This window comes from Anomaloglossus baeobatrachus, chromosome 4, assembly GCF_048569485.1.
Source record: "Anomaloglossus baeobatrachus isolate aAnoBae1 chromosome 4, aAnoBae1.hap1, whole genome shotgun sequence".
Lineage (NCBI taxonomy): Eukaryota > Metazoa > Chordata > Amphibia > Anura > Aromobatidae > Anomaloglossus > Anomaloglossus baeobatrachus.
In genome coordinates, this window is record NC_134356.1 from 238,475,505 (window position 1) to 238,500,559 (window position 25,055).

Consider the following 25,055-nt stretch of genomic DNA (forward strand, 5'->3'; position numbering starts at 1 on the left):
GTAATCTCTGCACGTCACATTAGGCCAAATAACGTGCCCTCAACATGAAAGGCATGTTATAACTGAGCTAAAAGTCATGGATCAGCCAAACGTTTTACACACACAACCCTCCAACTTGAGGTTTTTTCCATCACTATTGTAGACTTAAAATAGCAGTGCTCACGCTTCACATCCTTTTAGCCATGGGGAAATAGTAGGTGAGGACGCCATCTTCTGCCAGTAGATGGAAGTCTCATCGGTCGGGTCCACCACTATTCTTCAATTTTTTTCTCTAGTTAGTACATAGGTGATCATTTCTTCTGTCCAGAATACCTCTTTAAGGGGTTGTTCAGTGAAAACAAGTTATGATTCATCCTGAAGATAGATGATAACATGCTGATCAGTGGGTATTCCATCGCCAGGACCAGCAAAAAAAAAAGAGAAATTCCACCAGTGTGCCCAATTTGTGAAATAGTGCAGTAGATGATTGGCCAATCATTAATCTAACTTTTATCGTGAAGTTTAGAATGCCGATAGCAATGGCTGCGTCTAGCTAGGGCATGGTGCCCACATGGTAGCAGTTTTAACCACTGATGTAGGACTTTGTTACATAGCCAGGCCCATGTCTCGACTTGTTATTTTGCATTCACTTATGCGTTCTTCATCAGATTTCCTGACCTACCGGGGTCTCCTGACCCAAACTCAACTGCCTCATGTATGTCTGTGTACTCGGACTTCTTAATTCAGCCTTACTGGGGAAGACCAATTGGTGTTTTTCATCCATTTATGCTGTTGTTATACTGTATGTCTATGCACAGTATCATGGTAGACTATATCATCAGATAAACTCAGACATGGATGACTACCAAGCAGAATATAACCTTATGATCTGAATTCTTCCATCTCTTTCATGACTTATGTTTAGATGTGGTTTTGCTGTGTTTGTCAGTATAAAATGTGGTATCATTTCTTGGTAATATTCACATTTGAGGAATATTCTTAGAGGAGGTCTTTAAGGTTTGGTCTGATCCATTTGCTGTGTATTTATTGCCAGCAAACAACATCTGTGTTGATTTTTGAGCAGTTCTAATTGTTGCCTAACATCTGTTTCTGTTCCCAAAGTAACGCTTAGTCTTTTAAATATTCTAGGTTGCCATAAAATCAATCCGTAAGGACAAAATAAGAGATGAACAAGATATGGTTCACATCAGACGAGAGATTGAAATAATGTCATCACTCAGCCATCCGCATATCATAAGTATCTATGAAGGTAATATTGTGCTATAAATTATGTGAATTTTGTGTGGTCCATTATTTCAGTTCCCATTTCTTGTGCTTGCGTGGGTTGCACATCGTTAAACTGTACAAATACTTGCGTTTAGCGTTGTAGGACATGTAAATTTCCCAGGTCACACTCAGCACGGTCAGTGCAATGTTATTTGGGTGCAAATGCAAATCTTACCCAATCTGTAAGATTGAACTTTGTAACTTTGAAAGTAAGTACTCTAATTGTGATACTTTATTTATACAGCACCATTGATTCCATGGTGCTTTACATGAGAAGGGCTTACATACACAATACAGAGATAAATTACAATGAAAAAAATAAAACCATGAACTGACTAGAACAGACAGTAGAGTACCCTACCCTTGTGGGCTTACAGTCTACAGAATAAGGGGGAATTCAGGGGCATCCAGTGGAGCCAAGGCCAGTACACATCACATGCAAGATACCCTGGGCTTCTCCCAGAACTCTTCTCCTGTAGCTCACATATTGAACACCCAATAACACATATGTCAAACTCTGTCCGGCTGGTCCTCCATGACAGGAGCCCATTATTCTGTATGGGGGCTATGTGAGGCTCATTCTGTATGGAGGGCTATGTAGGGCCCATTATTCTGTATGGAGGGCTATGTGGGCCCATTATTCTGTATGGAGGGCTATGTGGGGACCATTATTCTGTATGGAGGGCTATGTAGGACCCATTATTTGTTTGGTGGGACATTTATTCTCTATGGAGGACTGTATGAGGCCCATTATTCTGTATGGAGGTCTATGTGGTGTCCATTATTCTGTATGGAGGGCTATGTGGGGCACATTATTCTGTATGGAGGGCTATGTGGGGCCCATTATTCTGTATGGAGGGCTATGTAGGACCCATTATTTGTTTGGTGGGGCCATTATTCTGTATGGAGGGCTATGTGGGGCCCATTATTCTGTATGAATGGCTACATGGTGCCCATTATTCTGTATGGAGGGTTATGTGGTGCCCATTATTCTGTATGGAGGGCTATATGGGGCACATTATTCTGTATGGAGGGCTATATAGGGCCCATTATTCTGTATGGAGGGCTATGTAGGACCCATTATTTGTTTGGTAGGGCCATTATTCTCTATGGAGGCCTATGTGGGGCCCATTATTCTGTATGAACGGCTATATGGTGCCCATTATTCTGTATGGAGGGTTGTGTGGACCCATTCTTCTGTATGGAGGCCCATTGTTCTGTATGGAGGACTATGTGGGGCCCATTATTCTGTATTGAGGGCTAGGTGGGGCAAATTATTCTGTATGGAGGTATATGTGGGGCCTGCAACTAGGTTGGTCCATGAATTTGTCTACATTTTTAACTTTGGCCCTTTGTGCATTTGAGTTTGACATCCTTGTCCAATAGTATACTTTTTTCTTATGCTAAAATGTATAGTTTTGAGAGGGGCATGTTTAGTAATTGAACCCCACCAGTATAATGACGTGTTTGCAGTTTAGTGCCCTAAAATCTAGTGATGAGTTTCTATTAAATAACTATCACTGACTGCTTCCCTACTGAGATGGGCTTGGGGATGATATTCTTTGCTAGATCCCGTAAGCCATACATGCACTTTTCAATCTTCAACTCATAATTCCCATCTCCAGTTCTTGTATCCAAATCCCTTTATCTGTTGTTCATATAAACATAGGACCAATAAAATATCTGACTCTCAAATGTAAAAAAACAAAACTCAAATGTTAGTACAGCACATCTGAGTCCGTCATAATCTTCCCAAAATATAATTGCAAGGATTCAAGAAACAGAGGTGCAGACTATGAAATTCAAACCGCTTGCAGGGCTTGAAGATAATCTTATAATCTGGTTATTCTGGTGGAGACAATGGGGATGAAGGTCCCTTGCTTATGGGCTTCTGTCCACCAGAGCGAAGAACTACTACAAAGCATGTCACAGTTTTTTCTATGTGGCATGTCATTCCATTACATGGGTTACTCATTCATTTTGATGAATGCATGTAATTAATCTGTTGTAATGCTATTATTGGAAATGCATGATCATTCCTATATAAAACCAGAAAAATGGCCAGACATTTAGCATTTTCCAAATACAGAATCAGTCAGCAGACTATAGGTACGACCTATAGTAGCCTGTATTCTCCATGCAGGTACCGAATTGTTCTCTAGGATCAAGGCTGGCATAAATTATCAGTAATAAAAAAATGCATTTTGCTGTTTAAAAATGGATTTAACTGTCCCAAAATAACCTTAAATCTTGCTGCCAAAAATTGAGATTGCTGCTCCTGACGGGAAAGTGAAAGGATCAGACGGGTAATTCATCCAGAGGGTTCCTTATAGATGATATGAGGCTAACGATGAGGTGACGGGGCGGGATGTGTTGTGCATTGTGTCACAAGAAGCCCAGTTTATAAGGTTCAGGCAGGAGGTCAGTTCAGTCAGTGAAGTTACAGAAAAGCGTCATAGGCAGGAAGAAAAGGGAAGTGTAGAAACAAGCAGTGCGTACAATGGTCTGTAGAAAAATGATGATTGAAGCACTGTACACACCCTAGTCCAGGGCAGCTCTTGCCAAGTGCACCAAGCCAAGTAGAAACACCTAATGGGGATTTCCTTTCACTCTGGAGGAAAACCAGCGTCAGCTGAATAGATCGTTGAAATACATGTTGGGCATATTCATACAGAATTGTAGAAAATGAGATTTTATTTCTTGATGACAGGTCTGTAGGGAGAAATACTGAGTAGCTGCCAGATAATTAACCACTGACCTCACATTGTCTGGGGGATAACAGCATAGGAGCTAGTCACTGGCATTTCACACATACTGAACTCCCTGTATCTGATGGATTATTTATTATTGCGAACATCGCAGTTTGCTTCAATGATAAGCATCTGCATTTCAGCTTGCCTTTTTAGAAATCGGACATCATAGATCAAAGCTGCCGATAAATGCATAGAAGGGACAAAAGTAGATGCTTTACATATACTCACCAGCGTCCTCATGTATTATTTTGTCTCATCTATGATTATTTACTGAAAATACTGGAAAATAGTGTAACAAGCTATTCAGTAGGTTTATCAGTTAACCAGTTGAAAACTAAGCCATTTTTCCCCATTCCTGGCCATTCCTGGCCAGTCACATTTTTGGGTTTTATGGTACATGCAATCTCATCAATTCTTGAAAAAAAACAAAACAATTCTCGTTCAGATATTAAAATTATATTTGACCTTTTTTCACAAGACATCGGTCTTAATTTTGAAATTATTTTTAAACTATTTTGTTGCAGATGTCGATCACAAATATGAAGAAAAAACATAAATACATGTCTAAAGCCCGCTTTACACGCTACAATATATCTTACGATGCCGAATGTGCGTCACTTATGACGTGACCCCGCCAACACATCGTAAGGTATATTGCAGTGTGTAACAGCTACGTGCGATTGCGAATGAACGGTAAAACGTTCATCGCACGCACGTCGTTCATTCCTCATGAATTGAACGTCAGGTTGTTAATCATACCCGGGGTATCACACATCGCTGTGTGTGACATCTAGGGAACGATGAACATTTCTTACCTGCGTCCTGCGGCTCCCGGCCAGCAATGCGGAAGGAAGGAGGTGGGTGGGATGTTTACATCCCGCTCATCTCCGCCCCTCCGCTTCTATTGGCCTGCTGCCGCGTGACGTCGATGTGACGGCGAACGTCCCTCCCACTCCAGGAAGTGGACGTTCACCGCCCACATCAAGGTCGTATGGACGGGTAAGTACGTGTGACGGGGGTTAATCATTTGTTCAGCACGTTCAACAAAATTAAACGTGCCGCACATACGATGGGGGCGGGTACATCGTAACATGTAAAGCAGGCTTTATTTTCACACTTTTTTTTTTATGACCCCAATAGATTGTTAAAAACTTTTTAAGTTGTGTTCCTTTTCACAACAATTTTTTTTTCAGTGTGGATGGGATAGAAACATTAATTTGGACTGATGGTGTGTTTTGTGTTTTAAGTAGAGTTTTATTTTTTGATCATGCTTTTTTATTCACTTTATTTTTCACACTGTGCATCCCATAAGGTCTTAAGACCTTTGCAGGACATTTGAACACATAAATACTTTTGTTTTTCCCTGTAACTGCGGCTGGTATATTAGCCCAAGTTAGGCTAGTTTCACACATCCGGCTTTTCGCTGGTTTGCCGGATTCGGCGCACTCCAATACAGTGTTTATGTGATGCCCCTGGACTACTCAGGTCATCACAGGGTCCTACACGCTCTTTATCTCCCAGTGCAGGACTCAACCCCCATGGTTCTGGGTTCCCAACTTGCAGTACTGCCTCCATCAGCATCCAAAAATCCCAATCACACCTCGCGAAAATGAGTCTCTTCTCTGCACAGCAGAGCTGAGTTAGGACACAACAGCTCATGTTCTCTCCCTACACCAAGAGATCACATGAACTCTGGTTCCAAAGGAGGAAGGATCAGTGCTTCCTAATCTGCATATGCAGTGCTTGCATTAGGAAAAAATTGTCCCACTTTTCTGGATGAGAAGGGGACCAATTTATTTTTTTTTTTTTTATACGCTCATGTGACCCCAGCCGTAGGGTACAGTTCCACTTGTGTTTTGCATGGACGATTGCAATCCAATAAAACATCAGATTGCTCTCTAGTGCAAAACTATGGGGCAGTGTCCATCTGCAATAGATTTTTCATGCCATGGGGGCATGCAGAATGAATCTCAGCATGTTGCGTTTGGCAGCGATACTTGGCTCATGCACCCGTCCGTATACAAGTCTATGGGAGCATGTGAAACATCGCACTGCACTCGCATGTCATCCAACTGCAGTGCGATGTACGCAGAGACAGGCCGCGGAGGAGATGAGGAGAGAGTGTTCCCTCCCTCTTCTCCATAGCTGGAGAAGTCACATGACCCTTGGCTGATGCGCGCAGCAGAGGGCCATTAGCATATCGCTTCTAATGCTCTTGCATTGGAAGCTATGCGCAAGTAGAACCGTACCTTTAAGGAGATCCTCTAGCAACATCTGGATAATATTAGTAGTAAAATTACAAAGAAGACTTTCAATCCATTAACATTTCTGACTTAACCCCCATTGGTAGGGGTACCCTGCAGATCATCTGTTTGAAGGAGCATCAACAGTCCAGTGGGTGCCACATTTCCTTCATTGCTTACTTTTAGTAGTGGCTGTGCTTGGTGTTACTACTAAGAGTGGCATAGCTCAAGTGACTTGGATTTAGCCACTACACCAGGTACAGGTAAAACAATAGTATGGAGCTTTGCCTGCTGAATGATAAAGGGGATGCGTTGCTCATCGGAAAACCATAGCCCTCTTTTAAACAGCCGGCTGGTGCAGGTGTTGATAGAACTGCCATCAACCTATTAGTCTAAGAAGTATGCCATTCATTTTAAAGACCTGGATAACCCCTCTAAGGCTATGTGCGCACTTTGCGTTTTCACCTGCTTTTCACCTGCTTTTCTGCAGCGTTTTGAACTGCAGCGTTTTCATGCCAAAACGCATGCGTTTTGATTTTCCTGCAAAGTCTATGGGAAAAGTGGATTTCTTGTGCGCACTTTACAGTTCAAAATGCTGCGTTTAATTTTCATAAATTTGGGCGTTCAAAGAAGCAGCATGTCAATTGTTTTTGCCATTTGGGCTGCGGTTTTCTAATATTGAAGTCAATGAGAAGTTGTAAAAAGCAAGAAACATCAAAATTCCAGCGTTTTACCTGCTTTTTAGCTGCAGAAAGAATGCGTTTTGGACTACATAAACGCATGCTTTTCTGACATCAAAATAATGAAATATGTTCCTTTACATACACACATAGTCCGAGAATTAAATTAATGAAAAATATATTATTGCTATTTTAGCGATAAATAGTATAAAACCGCTATAATTATATGAAATATAACTATTTTCGTTAAGATTTCAATAATTATATATGTATTCCTTTTTTTTCCCTTTTTTTCCATTGTGTTTGACTGTTTAAACTTTATTTAGCAGTGTCTTAATGTTCAAAACGCATCTGTTTAAACGCAATGGAAAAGCATGTATAAAGCTAAAAACGCGGCTAAAACGCGGTAAAAACGCATGCGTATTTACCGCGATTCTGTGCTCAAAAGCAACTTTTGCAAAAGCAATTTCTGCCAGAGGATGCGTTTAGAACTGCAACTAGGACGACGCAAAGTGCGGACATAGCCTAACAATCAAAGGAAGAACATCACAGTGCACCTTTATGCCTGTCATTGTGTACTTTTAAATAAAGCCAGGCACAATATTCCATAACCATACACAGTACCTTTTTACCATTACTTTTAAGGGAATATTTCTTCAACCGAATCACATGAAAGAGGTAATATACAAAAACTTTTCAGAAAATAATAAAAAAAATGCATATAACGTACTTTACCTTTCAATGCTCAGTCATTTATGTATATGAATATACACTTTTTGTCTTGCTTAGTTAAGTATGTTACTAAATTATATTGGATAAAGATTATATGGGGTACTGCTAAGGACAACACAGGTCCTGCCATATTATCTGTACTAAAACAATGGAAGTTTTGGTGACTTTCACCCGCATCTCAGGTGCTGTTGTACGGAGCTGGATCGGAAGCTGAGCCTGCACCATATCTAGGAAATGCAGACTGTGATACACAGCCAGCATGTTGCCGTGCCAGGACCTTGTTCCAGTCGCTGCTGTTAAACAATTTACATGTCATGATGCAATTGTGAAGGGCCAATGGGTTGACATGGCAGCCAGTCCCCATTTTTATCTGTTATTTATCCTATATATCACAATTCTGTGCTATTGCATGCTTTTTCTTCTTATGGGGACAAGTCATGGGCCTGCTGACGTCAATCACTTGCTGCAATAGTGATGTAATGGTCAGAAATATATACCCTCTATCTAGCGATGGCTATGTTCTTTTGGATGGTTGGGTAAATATCTATGGCATGGTTATGGTCATACACAACATTTTTATTTCAAATTCCATAGTTTTTTAAGACTGCATTTCAAAAGTATGATAAAGCTTACTATATTAGCAATAGTATTCTGTAACCCAATCACAGCTCATTTATTTCCAGAAGTAACTGGAAGACGTAGACCCTCATTCTCAGTCTGGAGAAATTCCATCCGCTCAGCAAGACAGAAGTTGGCAATTGGCTTTGTACAGCTGGGAGGAAAATACTATTGAAGTGACTTAAAACATCTTGAATAGTAGTGAACAGCTAGGGCTGTACTTGCCAGAATCTTTACTTCTGAGACTATAAATTTAATCTGTGAAAAGCTTGGTTCTTTCATGAAAATCCTTAGCGCTACATGTCGAGTCTACGAATACCAAGGTCAATGTATTCTTGGTCTAACAAGCCAAAGTCCTGATATACTAATGATTAAATTGTCCTTAGAATTTCTGTTACAAATTAGGATTAGCTTTGTTTATGTCTTACTATATAAAGAAAACTAGCAAACACTAGCTATGCAAATATGTGTCTGGGTCCATGTGGCGACATTTTGGTTTCGAAGTGTTAACCTTTCTCAAGCAGTTTAACAAAATGTTTAAAGGTGCATTAATTACAGACATGTAACATATTTGTGAGAATAATACAAAAACATAGTTGAAACAATGTGCATATAATGGGTAAAAAAGTGAAGTAAAGACCCAGTCACACACAACGACTTACCAGCGATCCCGAAAACCATGCACCCTGATAGGGATCGCTGGTAAGTCGCTGGGAGGTCGCTGGTGAGATGTCACACAGTCAGACCTTACCAACGATACAGGAACAATACAGGACGCAGTAGCGACCTGTATAACGATCTCAGCAGTCACTGTGACCCTGTCGCACAGTGTGAAACACAGCGATGTGTCCTGCCCAGCAGGACGTCGCCTTTGAAGAGAATGGCCTGGACCATTCTGCAACGACTAGAGATCTCACAGCAGGGGCCTGATCGCTGGTAGATGTGACACATAACGAGATCGCTAACGGGATCGCTACTGCGGTACCTTAAGTCATGGCATATCTAATGAATAGAAAAGATTTCATCATTATAGATATCATAAATAGTATATAGAGTACATGCAGTGGTGATGATAATGCATAATTGTGGTAGAAGACTCACTCTATTGATACATAAAGCCCCATCAGATTGGCCGTGTCGGCAATCTAAAAATCTCTCTATGCTTATCTTTAAAACTGAATTGATTGAAGTGGGGGAGGTGAAAGAGCTTCTGTGATGCATGTATTGAGTATAACGGCACAATATTAGAGAAGGAAACTACATTTAAAACAGAAGCGCAGTTAATTTATTATAAAGTAACTATGGATGCCATATTGGTAAAGGGAAAATGTGGACCCGTGGTTACAACCACGAGCAACTACCTAACTATTTTCGTTGTCGTAACCATGGATACCTAAGCAGCAGTGCACCTGAGGTAAGAGACATAGCTAATCAGGAGAACGGTAATACATTTCTACTTGGAGATATTTGCTAAGATTATTATTATTACACCTACTACATACAGTCATATGAAAAAGTTTGGGCACCCCTATTAATGTTAACCTTTTTTTTTTTATAACAATTTGGGTTTTTGCAACAGCTATTTCAGCTTCATATATCTAATAACTGATGGACTGAGTAATATTTCTGGATTGAAATGAGGTTTATTGTACTAACAGAAAATGTGCAATCCGCATTTAAACAAAATGTGACCGGTGCAAAGGTATGGGCACCTCAACATAAAAGTGACATTAATATTTTGTACATCCTCCTTTTATAAAAATAACAGCCTCTAGTCGCTTCCTGTAGCTTTTAATGAGTTCCTGGATCCTGGATGAAGGTATATTTGACCATTCCTGTTTACAAAACAATTCCAGTTCAGTTAAGTTTGATGGTCGCCGAGCATGGTCAGCACGCTTCAAATCATCCCACAGATTTTCAATGATATTCAGGTCTGGGGACGGGCATGGCCATTCCAGAACATTGTAATTGTTCCTCTGCATGAATGCCTGAGTAGATTTGGAGCGCTGTTTTGGATCATTGTCTTGCTGAAATATCCATCCCCTGCGTAACTTCAACTTCGTCACTGATTCTTGTACATTATTGTCATTATTGCCTGCTGATACTGAGTTGAATCCATGCGACCCTCAACTTTAACAAGATTCCCGTTGCCGGCATTGGCCACACAGCCCCAAAGCATGATGGAACCTCCACCAAATTTTACTGTGGGTAGCAAGTGCTTTTCTTGGAATGTCATTTTTTTTGCCTCCATGCATAACGCCTTTTTGTATGACCAAACAACTCAATCTTTGTTTCATCAGTCCAGAGGACCTTCTTCCAATATGTAACTGGCTTGTCCAAATGTGCTTTTGCATACCTCAGGCGACTCTGTTTGTGGCGTGCTTGCAGAAAAGGCTTCTTTCGCATCACTCTCCCATACAGCTTCTCCTTGTGCAACATGCGCTGTATTGTTGACCAATGCACATTGACACCATCTGCAGCAAGATAATGCTGCAGGTCTTTGGAGATGGTCTGTGGATTGTCCTTGACTGTTCTCCCCATTCTTCTTCTCTGCCTTTCTGATATTTTTCTTGGCCTGCCACTTCTGGGCTTAACAAGAACTGTACTTGTGTTCTTCCATTTCCTTACTATGTTCCTCACAGTGGAAACTGACAGATTAAATCTCTGAGACAACTTTTTGTATCCTTCCCCTGAACAACTATGTTGAATAATCTTTGTTTTCAGATAATTTGAGAGTTGTTTTGAGGAGCCCATGATGCCACTCTTCATAGGAGATTCAAATAGGAGAACAACTTGCAAGTGGCCACCTTAAATACCTTTTCTCATAATTGGATACACCTGCCTATGAAGTTCAAAGCTCAATGAGGTTACAAAACCAATTTAGTGCTTTAGTAAGTTAGTAAAAAGTAGTTAGGAGTGTTCAAATCAAGAAATTGATAAGGGTGCCCATACTTTTGCACCGGTCAAATTTTGATTAAATGCGGATTGCACATTTTCTGTTAGTACAATAAACCTCATTTCAATCCAGAAATATTACTCAGTCCATCAGTTATTAGATATATGAAACTGAAATAACTGATGCAAAAACCCAAATTGTTATAAAGAAAAAAGGTTAACATTAATAGGGGTGCCCAAACTTTTTCATATGACTGAATTGGGATCTTGAAGATGGGAATACCCCTTTAAATACAAAGATATAAAAATGTATATGACAATCTAATTAAAAGTAATTAAATAACAGTGCTAACTATAAAGAGAAATAATAGGGTGGTATAAGGCTGCGTGCCCATGATCAGTGTTTGCAGCGTTTTGGATGCAGGACGTTTTTTATATTTACCACATAGATTAACCTTTGTCAGCTGAAGCACCTGGGATCCACCACACTCTCCTCTCTTTTACTTGTTATGCCCTCTCTCCATTTGGTTTGAGTACAGTGGCTGGAGCAGCAGCCTAGATTGGATAATACATCACTTTTCACATAGTAGTACCACACACAACCTGGTTAGATGAGCAACCAACCCTTTGACTCACCCTCATTTGTTGCCCAGGGTGTTGCACAAGGAGCGCCTCTTGTTTTCATATCTCCATCATGATTCCTAGATTTTACGTTGCATTGTATTCCTCTTTACTCTGCTATCAACCGCATGATGCATCAGCACTAGTGATAAGCGAACACTACTATGCTCGGGTGCTCAGTACTTGTAAGTAGTTGGATGCTTGGATGTGCACGTCTTGAGTACCCAATAATAATGGAAGTCAATGAAGAACTCGAGCATTTCCCAAAAGAGTTCCCAGAAAAATGCTTGCGTCCCCCATTGATTTCCATTTTATTCGAGTACTTCAGTCACGCTAACTGCTCGTTTCGAGTACTGAGCACCCGAGCATGGTAGTGCTCGCTAATCACAAATTACCAAAGCACTAAGTAGGCAGCTTCAGCCAATAAAATCTCTGACTGTTGACAGCCCTTAGATTGCTTACTTTTTATATTGGAAATAAACTAACAGGTTATAAGTATACAGTCAGCAAGGATGAATAGTGATCTACATTATACAGTGTTTTTCCAAAAATAAGACACTGTCTTATATTTTTTTTTGCCCCCCAAAAAAGCACTAGGGCTAATTTTGGAGGAGGTCTTATTCTTGGAGAAACACGGTTGGGGGTAGGTTTACCCCCCAAAAAAGCAGACCCCCCCCCACTTCCCAGGAGACTCATACTCACCAGACCCGGACGTCTGCGTGGCTCCCAGGTCCTCCCTGTGATCTCCGGTCGGTGCTGCATGCCGTTCTCCCCTGCTTCTGGCTGACACACTGACACACAGCAGATCGCAGACACACACAGCAAATCACACACACAGCAGATCACACACACACAGCAGATAGCAGGCACACACAGCCGATCGCAGGCACACACAGCCTATCGCAGGCACACACAGCCGATCGCAGGCACACACAGCCGATCGCAGGCACACACAGCCAATCACAGATACACACAGCTGATCAGAGATACACACAGCCGATCGCAGGCACACACAGCCGATCACAGATACACACAGCCGAACGCAGACACACACAGCCGATCGCAGAAAAACACAGCCGATCCCAGACACACACAGCAGATCACAGACACACAGCCGATCGCACACACACACACAGCCAATCAAACACATCACATCCAGCGCTTACAGACGCAGGGAATGATGAGAGCAAGTCACGTGTCCCACCGCAGGTCCTGTTCGTTGGGCTCCACCGCACTGCCTCTCAGGATTCTGCCGGCGAGAAGAGATCGGTGTCGCTGGATGAAGTGAGTGTGTATGCGATCCAATGTGTGTGCAATCCGATGTTAGTGTGTGTGATTTGATGTTTGCGTGTGATCCAATGTTTGTGTGTGCAATCTGATTATGTGTGCGATCTGACTGTGCGTGCGATCCGATGTTTGTGTGTAAGATCTGGTGTGTGAGATCTGATTGTGTGTGTGTGTGTGTGTGTGTGTGTGTGTGTGAGAGATCTGACGAGTGCGGGTGTGTGATCACTGCAGGTCCTGCCGCTCAGCATCGGGTGAGTGATTACCGGGTGCCGCTGTCTATAATGAAGTGTCCTGCAGTGTTTGTAACCTTTTTTAGCTGCATGGACACTTCATTATAGATTCACGACTAGGGCTTATTTTCGGGGGAGGGCTTATATTTAAGCCTTGCTCCGAAAATGATGAAAATCCCTGCCAGGGCTTATTTTTGGGGGAGGGCTTATTTTTGGAAAAACACGGTAGCTATGTGAATTGAACTGTGTAATAATCATCAAGAAATATGTAAAAAATGTCTGACCCACTCCCTCCTTCTGTGAAGAACTTCAGTGGTACACGATGTATTTTCATTATATACAGTTAGGTCCAGAAATATTTGGACAGTGACACAATTTTCGCGAGTTGGGCTCTGCATGCCACCACATTGGATTTGAAATGAAACCTCTACAACAGAATTCAAGTGCAGATTGTAACGTTTAATTTGAAGGTTTGAACAAAAATATCTGATAGAAATTGTAGGAATTGTACACATTTCTTTACAAACACTCCACATTTTAGGAGGTCAAAAGTAATTGGACAAATAAACCAAACCCAAAAAAATCATTTTTATTTTCAATATTTTGTTGCGAATCCTTTGGAGGCAATCACTGCCTTAAGTCTGGAACCCATGGACATCACCAAACGCTGGGTTTCCTCCTTCTTAATGCTTTGCCAGGCCTTTACAGCCGCAGCCTTCAGGTCTTGCTTGTTTGTGGGTCTTTCCGTCTTAAGTCTGGATTTGAGCAAGTGAAATGCATGCTCAATTGGGTTAAGATCTGGTGATTGACTTGGCCATTGCAGAATGTTCCACTTTTTTGCACTCATGAACTCCTGGGTAGCTTTGGCTGTATGCTTGGGGTCATTGTCCATCTGTACTATGAAGCGCCGTCCGATCAACTTTGCGGCATTTGGCTGAATCTGGGCTGAAAGTATATCCCGATACACTTCAGAATTCATCCGGCTACTCTTGTCTGCTGTTATGACATCAATAAACACAAGTGACCCAGTGCCATTGAAAGCCATGCATGCCCATGCCATCACGTTGCCTCCACCATGTTTTACAGAGGATGTGGTGTGCCTTGGATCATGTGCCATTCCCTTTCTTCTCCAAACTTTTTTCTTCCCATCATTCTGGTACAGGTTGATCTTGGTCTCATCTGTCCATAGAATACTTTTCCAGAACTGAGCTGGCTTCATGAGGTGTTTTTCAGCAAATTTAACTCTGGCCTGTCTATTTTTGGAATTGATGAATGGTTTGCATCTAGATGTGAACCCTTTGTATTTACTTTCATGGAGTCTTCTCTTTACTGTTGACTTAGAGACAGATACACCTACTTCACTGAGAGTGTTCTGGACTTCAGTTGATGTTGTGAACGGGTTCTTCTTCACCAAAGAAAGTATGCGGCGATCATCCACCACTGTTGTCATCCGTGGACGCCCAGGCCTTTTTGAGTTCCCAAGCTCACCAGTCAATTCCTTTTTTCTCAGAATGTACCCGACTGTTGATTTTGCTACTCCAAGCATGTCTGCTATCTCTCTGATGGATTTTTTCTTTTTTTTCAGCCTCAGGATGTTCTGCTTCACCTCAATTGAGAGTTCCTTAGACCGCATGTTGTCTGGTCACAGCAACAGCTTCCAAATGCAATACCACACACCTGTAATCAACCCCAGACCTTTTAACTACTTCATTGATTACAGGTTAACGAGGGAGACGCCTTCAGAGTTAATTGCAGCCCTTAGAGTCCCTTGTCCAATTACTTTTGGTCCCTTGAAAAAGAGGAGGCTATGCATTACAGAGCTATGATTCCTAAACCCTTTCTCCGATTTGGATGTGAAAACTCTCATATTGCAGCTGGGAGTGTGCACTTTCAGCCCATACTATATATATATAATTGTATTTCTGAACATGTTTTTGTAAACAGCTAAAATAACAAAACTTGTGTCACTGTCCAAATATTTCTGGACCTAACTGTAGGAAGTTCTGGTGACTGAGATGGTGGACCTCCTTAAAGGCAGTCTGTCAGCAGGTTTTTGAAATGTAACCTGAAGACAGCATGCTGCAATAGTTAAAACATACAGTTAAGGGCTGCTTCTATTATCTCAGTCTTTTTTGTTTACCTGCAATGTTAGCTTAAGCCTGTTATCTTTATCATTAGTAGGTCTCAGCAGTACTGAGCTCTAGTCTATGTGAGCAAGGATGGTTGACCTTAGGGAGATCAACATCCACCACTGCGGAGACACCATCACGTGTTTTTCAACGCAGTGATTCTAGAGCAATGCCCCCTGGGAAATATTCAAAGCAAGAAGGCCTGCGGAGACACCATCACATGTTTCTCAACGCTGGCAGGAAACTAGCCAGGTCTTTCACCGGGAAGGAACAACCACGGGAAGGGCAGTCTTCAGTCAAGGAGACCACCTATGCCAAACATGGCATCCATCCACAGACAGCCGTTTCGGGGTATTTGCCCCTCATCAGTGTGGAGTAGGAATCTGGCTAGTGGGACATTGCCTAGTAAAAGACTATGTGAGCAAGGATGGTTGACCTTAGGGAGATCAACATCCACCACTGCGGAGACACCATCACGTGTTTCTCAACGCAGTGATTCTAGAGCAATGCCCCCTGGGAAATATTCAAAGCAAGAAGGCCTGCGGAGACACCATCACATGTTTCTCAACGCTGGCAGGAAACTAGCCAGGTCTTTCACCGGGAAGGAACAACCACGGGAAGGGCAGTCTTCAGTCAAGGAGACCACCTATGCCAAACATGGTATCCATCCACAGACAGCCGTTTCGGGGTATTTGCCCCTCATCAGTGTGGAGTAGGAATCTGGCTAGTGGGACATTGCCTAGTAAAAGACTATGTGAGCAAGGATGGTTGACCTTAGGGAGATCAACATCCACCACTGCGGAGACACCATCACGTGTTTCTCAACGCAGTGATTCTAGAGCAATGCCCCCTGGGAAATATTCAAAGCAAGAAGGCCTGCGGAGACACCATCACATGTTTCTCAACGCTGGCAGGAAACTAGCCAGGTCTTTCACCGGGAAGGAACAACCACGGGAAGGGCAGTCTTCAGTCAAGGAGACCACCTATGCCAACACTACTCCACACTGATGAGGGGCAAATACCCCGAAACGGCTGTCTGTGGATGGATACCATGTTTGGCATAGGTGGTCTCCTTGACTGAAGACTGCCCTTCCCGTGGTTGTTCCTTCCCGGTGAAAGACCTGGCTAGTTTCCTGCCAGCGTTGAGAAACATGTGATGGTGTCTCCGCAGGCCTTCTTGCTTTGAATATTTCCCAGGGGGCATTGCTCTAGAATCACTGCGTTGAGAAACACGTGATGGTGTCTCCGCAGTGGTTGATGTTGATCTCCCTAAGGTCAACCATCCTTGCTCACATAGTCTTTTACTAGGCAATGTCCCACTAGCCAGATTCCTACTCCACACTGATGAGGGGCAAATACCCCGACACGGCTGTCTGTGGATGGATACCATGTTTGGCATAGGTGGTCTCCTTGACTGAAGACTGCCCTTCCCGTGGTTGTTCCTTCCCGGTGAAAGACCTGGCTAGTTTCCTGCCAGCGTTGAGAAACATGTGATGGTGTCTCCGCAGGCCTTCTTGCTCTGAGCTCTAGTGTGACTGCCCAATTCTGTGATTAGCAGTTGCTGTCTATGGAAATGTACTCTGAAAGCCTGATGTGGATAAGGACAGCTCTCACAGCTCTGCTACATACAAAATCTAAACCCTTTCTTTTTGTCAGAACTGCTGCACACAGAAATATGTGATACATCGTTGAACTCAGGGCCTCTTTGCCTGCATCATGCTACTCTCAGATGAGGTAGCAAAAACCTTCTGACAGATACCCTTTAAGAGAACATAAAGTCATGTTATGCCCAGGAAGTTACCATGTGATCACATGATCCACTTGAGGTTAAGATTGCTATAACTTTCCCTCTGTAAAGGAACAACTAAATATGGTAAAACTATCTTAGTCATATGTACTGGGGAATTTGTTACACATTGAATAAAAAAAATACTGGACTGCTACTTTTAAAGGCGTTTTCCAGTTTTAGAAAAACCTTCCCAAGCTTCAGTTAGTTTTAGAAAAACAAATTGCATTGCTCACCCTCCTTGGGTCCAGTGCTGAGACTAAGTGGTTGAGACTTAATGCCGGACTTGAGGAAGGTGAGTAAAGCCCAGTTTGTATTTATAAAACTGCAACCTAGAGGGATTTTCTCAAACCAGAAAAATCTTTTAAGACTCTGTGTGCACTGGAAATTAACTTTTTCTTGAGAAAAATCTTGGCAAAATACCGCACCCGCAGCAAAAACTACTATTATCAATATAAATGTTGTCTCACCCCACAAAAAATAAGCCATCACACAGCTCCATTGATCAAAAAGTATATTATATGGTAAAGTCAATTGTGTCATTCAAAAGTACAACTTGTCCCACAAAATATAAGCCCTCATATATCTATGTGCACAGAAAAACAAGAAAACAAAAATGTTCTGGCTTTTGGGAAGAAGAGAAGGGAAAAACTAAAACACAAAAATGCAAATTGGCTTGGTCGTGAAGGAGCTAATGAGGAAATCAGAATGTTTGAGCCCATGGTCGATATATATGTGTGTCTGTATGTATGTGCTGTTTGTATACACGTGTCAGTATGAAGGTGCCCAGTGAATATTCTGTATGTGCTCAGTGTAAAAATGTGTGTCTGTACATATACAGTATGTGCTTTGTATACGTGTTTGTACACTACACATGAATGTGTGCAACATATATGTATGTTCTCTGTATATGTGTGTGTATACATATGTGTGTGCTATGTTTGTATAACATGCATAGTTTTTGTCACATATTGTATTTATGTAGCATCCATTTTTAAATCCCACATGTACAGAAAGAGTTCATAAGTGTAAACATGTCGGCAATCGTCCAACGAAGGAGCAAAATGCTGCTTATTCATTGGGTGATTGGATTGTTTATTGTAGAACAAAATTATTGTTTTCAGCAGCACAAGGCCCTATGAAAACTACAGATGTATGACCGATAAGATGATACTATATGGGGACAGATTGTTCTGTGCCCATCATTCTTCCTCATTCTGTGTAAAGAGGCCGATGGACTTGAATATTGTGGATCACACTCATTTACCAGTCTGAACTCTTTATATGTAAATGCAATCTAAATTATTGAATGTGATGGTGCAATATGTGAGCATTTAGCACTCTACTTTAAGGGGTTGTCCACTACTTGGATAACCCCCTCTCATTCCGTTTGTTTGCCCCCGTAAAAATAAATAAGCCTATACTCACCTCCGTTGTGGCTGCGATTCTACTAGTGTCTGAAGCTGCGTTCCCGGGGCCCATGTGACATTGTTATTGACAGGCGGACCCCACGACCAATCAGTTCTCAGCATCTCTTTCCCCGCCTTCAGACATTTGAGCGGTATGTGAGCGCTATGCTGACTTCCTGCTCAAATATATGAAGGTGGAGTGAAGGAAGCCGGCGCCGATTGGCCACAAGGCCAGTGTGTCATTATGATGTGGGACCTGGGAACGTGGCTTCAGATAACGCAGGAATGATGACCACACTGGAGGGGAGTATAGGTTCCTTTATTTTTAAGGCTGCGAACAAGGGGAATAAGAAGGGACAACCCTTTAATATTTTGTCCAGGACCCTACTTTGTCTAAACCCGGCCTTGCTAATGAATACTGAAAAAGAGGTGCATTTGCTCAGGCATTCAGTCATTTCTCAATATATTTTCCCTAGATTTTCTTCTATACATGAGGAATTAGAAAAAAAAAAAATGTGTCTCGTTTATAGGTCACACGTTCCTTTTCTTGCTCCTTTCATGTTATAAAAAGTATTTGACTGGTTCTACAAATTATGAGAACCATTGTATATTCCCTCTGAGTATACTGGAATGAGGTGACCTTACGTAGAGAAGAAAATGAGCTGAAAAACAAATAATGAAATGATCAGCAGACTCTTACCATAGGAGCAGGATAATAAATCTGGCTTCATTTTACCTCTCAATTAGCCTGCGCTTCTAATTAATTTCCTGTCTGGCTGAGCGGTGACGTCAGAGTGCTAAACTTTTCATTGTTTTCCGTTGATAGCACCCTGAACCTTGTCATCTCATAGACCATACTGGCTTTAAATCAAGAAGTTAATCTCTCTGTTACATTCCACCTATCTTGGATTTCCTTACATAATTATTCTACACCTATGTGAACAGTTCACAAAGAACACTTTCCAAAATATACCACTTAACATTGTTGAAAACACCTTTTCATTACAGTTTATATGAAATATAATAGCTATAAAAGAAAAATTGTGACATAACCATTAACATTGTATATTTATCGCGGAAGCCTATGGACCTGATTCATCAAGACCAGCGTTTTTCACATGATGAGGGGTGGAATTCAAGGCTCCTGATTCATTAAGAGGCACACGCGTCTTAATTAATTAGGTGCAGAGCGAAGTGGCAAGCACCTCCATGTGTGCCTTGCCCAAAATCTTAGGCTATGTGTGCACTAGAAAAGTGATTTTTCTCAAGAAAATTTCTTGAGAAACTTCTAGGAGTTGAAGATTACCGCACCTGCGGTAAAAAACCACACCAAATCCGCAGGAAAAACGCATGCGTTTTTGCCACGATTTTGCCGCAGTTTTGCCGCGGTTTTTCCGCAGGTTGGTCCCTGCGTTTTTTTTATGCTGAACAGAAATAAATAATATAGATAATAGATAGATAATCGATAGATAGACAGATAATGGATAGAGGGAAAAATGGATAGATGAATAGATAGATAGATGAGAAAGACCTATATAATGTCTCACCCCCCTGCATATTCTAAGCTGGCACCCTTTAGTGACTTTCATGTGGCACTAAAGGGTGCCTAGCCTTGTATTTAGCCAAAAAATAAATAATGAAAAAAAAAATGACGTGGGGTTCCCCCTATTTTTGTAGCCAGCTAGGGTAAAGCAGACGGCTGCAGCCTGCAAACCACAGCTGGCAGCTTCACCTTCGCTGGTAATCCAAAACAGAGGGCACCCCACACCGTTATTTTACATTAAATAAATAATTTAAAACAAAAAACGTGGGGTCCCCCCCAAATTGGATAACCAGCCAAGGTAAAGCGGACAGCTGGGGTCTGATATTTTCAGACTAGGGAGGTCCACTGTTATTGGACACTCCCCAGCCTAAAAATAGCAGGCTGCAGCCGCCCCAGAAGTGGCGCATCCATTAGACGTGCCAATCCTGGCGCTTCTCCCCAACTCATCCCGTTGCCCTGGTGCGGTGGCAAACGAGGTAATATATGGGGTTGATGCCAGATGTGTAATGTCACCTGGCATCAAGCCCTGGGGTTAGTGATGTCACGCGTCTATCAGATACCTGACATCACCAACCCAGTGAGTAAGAAATATAAAATAGACAACAAAAAAAGTTTTATTTGAAAAAAAACTACCCACATTCCCTCTTTCACCAATTTATTGATAAGAACAATCAATTCCACGTCCGGCGTAATCCAATAAGGGGGGGGGGCGTCCCACGGCGATCCATACCATAGTCACTGTCCCAGTCCATGAAGAACAGAATGTTCCCCATTGGCTGGGAGAGCAATGCATCAATAGGTCAGCCCAGGTAATTGCAGGGGATGACGAGCGCTGCTGTCACGAGGATAGATGAGATCATTACCTGCTGTGATGACATCCTGCAGTCCTGCCATCAGCGCTTTCACTGACTTCTATGCCCGCTGCGTTGTCAGCAGTATCGCGAGAGCCCGTGACGTCACCGCTAGTGACAGTCTCGGGCCGCGGGCATAGACGGCAGTGACAGCGGTGATCTCATCTCACCTCCTGACAGCAGCGCTCGAAATCCCCGCGGCTGCACGCACTGCTGTGTGTCAGTGTCTGCCTGCGCTGCAGGGTGACAAGCTGCTGACACTGCGGGCAGACACTGACACTGCTGTGCTGGCAGCGGCGGGGCTGCAGCGGGACACAGACTGCACGGGCACCCACCGGACGTCACACGGAAGTGCTTTTGTGCGGAGTTCAGGGAGTGTGACGTCTGTGTTTACTCTGCTCCGCTTCCTCTTCTGTCATAATATGACATTACTCCCTGCAAAACCACAGGCAGCGATGAGCATTACCGCAGGTAAATCGCGGCTATACCGGGGGTATACCGCACATCATTTGCTACCTGCGGTATACCCCCGGAATTTCGCGATTACATTACAGTGAATGGAGTGAAATACCGGGGGTATACCGCAGGTACCTGCGGAAAAGAAGTGACATGCACATTTTCTCGAGAAATTTTCTCAAGAAAATCTTCACAAAGAATTTTCTTGAGAAAAAAACGCAGCGTGCGCACAGCTATTTTTTTCCCATAGGCTTTGCTTGGAAATGTCTGCAGAAAGATTTCAAAGATTTCTCAAGAAATTTCCGCAGCAAAACCGCGTGTAAATCCGCGGGTAAAACGGCCTAGTGCGCACATAGCCTAAGGGCCGTTTCAGATCAGCGGTATTCTGCTGCACTCGCAGATCCGGCACAAGGGCAGTACAGTACTTTACAGTTCTCAGACAGTGCGGCAAGCCCCGGTCATATGCTGTCACATGCTCCGGTCATATGCTGTCACATGCTCCGGTCACATGACGCTATGTGCCCGGAGCTTGCCAGTGAACTGTAAAGTACTGTACTGCCCTTATGCCGGATCTGCGAGTGCGGCAGAAAAACACTAATGTGTGGGTACCCTTAAGGGGGCTTTACATGCTACGATATCGTTAATGTTTGGTCGCTGGGGTCAAGTTGTTAGTGACGCTTATCCGGCGTCATTAATGATATCGCAGCGTGTAATACTTACCAGCGACCTTAGGCGACCTCAAAAATGGTGAAAATCGTTCACCAAGGACAGGTCGTCCCAAAGTCAAAAATCGGTAAGGGTTGTTTAGCGTTGTGGTTCATCGCTCATGCGGCAGCACACATTGCTATGTGTGACACCGCATGAGCGAGGAACGTCTCCTTACCTGCCGCCGGCCCCAATGAAGAAGGAAGGAGGTGGGCGGGATGTTACGTCCTGCTCATCTCCGCCCCTCTGCTTTGATTGGCCGGCCGCTTAGTGACGTTGCGGTGACGTCGCTGTGATGCCGAACGTCCCTCCCCCTTGAAGGAGGGATTGTTCGGCAGTCACAGCGACGACGCCGACCAGGTAAGTATGGGTGACGCTGCGTAGCGATAATGTTCGCTACAGCAGCGATCACAAACAATCGCATGCGCGACGGGGGCGGGTACTTACACGGTCGCTATCGCTAGAAATTGCTAGCGATATTGCTACCGTGTAAAGCCCCCTTTACTCTAGTCCCTGCTGGAGTAAAGGGGGCTTTACATGCTACGATATCGTTAATGTTTTATCGTCGGGGTCACGTCGTTAGTGACTCACATCTGGCGTCATTAACGTTATCGCAGCGTGTGACACTTTTGTGCGACCTAAAATGATCGCAAAAGTGGGAAAAATCGTTTGCTGTGGAGAGGTCGTCCTAAAACCAAAAATTGGTCACCTCTCATTAGCGATGTTGTTCCTCGTTCCTGCGGCAGCACACATCGCTAAGTGTGACACCACAGGAGCGAAGAACATCTCCTTACCTGCCTCCACCGGCAATGCGGAAGGAAGAGGGTGGGCGGGATGTTTACGTCCTGCTCATCTCCGCCCCTCCGCTTCTTTTGGACGGCTGCCGTGTGACGTCACTGTAACGCCGCAAGACCCGCCCCCTTAGAAAGGAGGCGGATCGCGGGCCATAGCGACGTCACAGGGCAGGTAAGCCGTGTGATGGGGGAGCGCAATTTTTTAAATATGAAACAGTTTTGCATACCCTCATGTTGTGTGAAGAATGGCCCTGACTCATCACTTAACATTTGTTTTCAAAGTAACTTTTTTGTTTGTGTTGCTGGATTTTGCACCAATTTTATAAAAATGGGCACATGATGTTTTAATACAAATTTAAAGGGGTATTCCCGTCTTCAACATCCTATTCCAATTTGTAATAGATGTAGTAATAATAATTTCTAACTCTAATTAGAAATGTAGTATAGTTCTACTGATTCACTATGTCACTTACCTAATGTTCAGGGCATTGCAGGACCTTAGTATCCATGGTTATGACCATGCATATATTCAGTTAGTTAGTTGCTATTGGTCATAACCATGAATACCTAAGGTCCTGCAATGCCCTGAACATGAGGAAAGCAACATAGCTAATCAGGAGAACTATAGTACATTTCTAATTGGAGGTATTTGCTAATAATATTATTATTACACCTACTACATATTGAGATAGGATCTTGGAGATGGGAATATCACTTTAAAGACACTTTTTTCACCCTTTTTTCAGCTTTCAAAGTCCTAAGTCCTTTTAATAAGATTTAGGGTATGCACGCACGCTGATTATTTGGTGCTGACATTTTCTGCACCATCTTCTGGTGGTAACGCGCACCATAAACGCGGTGCATTTTTTGCCATGCTTTTTTCATAATGACGTCAGTGGGTAGAAGGGCTGAAAAACACAGGCAAAAATGCACCAAGAATTGCCAAGCTGCAGATTATTTTCTGCACCAAATCTGTAAGGAAAAAATAAGCGACATGTGCATGACACTTCAGAAATCTCATTGACTTTTCTGACATGCAGGATAGGCATGCAGATTTGTGACAAAACTGTACTAAAAAAATGCATCAAAAAGTGCACTGTGTGCACATGGCCTTAAATGGTCCCAAGTTTGTTTTCACTTGTCCAAAGATGGATACTAGAGTACAATTGATCAAAAACGTGGTGATATTTTTTGTAGTCTGAATGATGAATTAGGCAAAAACAACCAAGTAACCAAAATCACATCCATAATCCTGAAGAAAACAGACAAAACCAAGTAAAATTCATTCAATTACGGTAGGAGGCACAAATAACATAATTCATAAGGCTAAAATAAGAGTCACTATGACGAAAATTTTTACTCCAGAAAGAAACAAAAGCAGTAATGAATCAGTCCCATAAAACTTATAAAGATCATTCAGCCAAATAACATAACCATATCCATAATATAGTTTTATATAGTCTACACTGCATCTAATGCTGGGTTCACACATAGCGACGCAGCAGCGATCACGACGGGCGACCTGACCTTATCAGGATCGCTGCTGCGTCGTTACATGGTCGCTGGTGAGCTGTCAAACAGGCAGATCTCACCAGCGATCAGTAACCAGCCCCCAGCCAGCAGTGACGGGTGGAAGCGGTGCTGCGCTTGGTAACTAAGGTAAATATCGGGTAACCAAGGGCTTGGTTACCCGATATTTACATTGGTTACCAGCGCACACCGCTTAGCGCTGGCTCCCTGCACGCCAGAGTACACATCGGATTAATAAGCAAACCCTTGCTTATTTACCCGATGTGTACTCTGGTTGTTGCTGAATGTCCTGGACCATTTTTTAGTTGTTGCTCTACCGCTATGAAGCACACATCGCTGTGTGTGACAGCGAGACAGCAACAACTAAATGTGCAGTGAGCAGGGAGCCGGCTTCTGCGGACGCTGGTAACGAATGTAAATATCGAGTAACCAAGGAGCCCTTTCCTTGGTTACCCGATATTTACCTTCGTTACCAATGTCCGCCGCTCTCAGCTGTCAGTGCCGGCTCCCTGCTCCCTGCACACGTA

At 42.9% G+C, this 25,055-nt stretch overlaps 1 protein-coding gene across 1 annotated transcript in view; it reads left to right on the top strand.

The window, feature by feature from the left end:
- The window catches only part of NUAK1 (NUAK family kinase 1), a 156,965-nt gene that overhangs the window by 81,914 nt on the left and 49,996 nt on the right, over positions 1-25,055 (top strand). Inside the window, exon 2 of the mRNA XM_075344752.1 lies at positions 1,129-1,249. Within this exon, the coding sequence (XP_075200867.1) occupies positions 1,129-1,249 (121 nt within the window). The remainder of the gene's footprint in view (positions 1-1,128; positions 1,250-25,055) is intronic.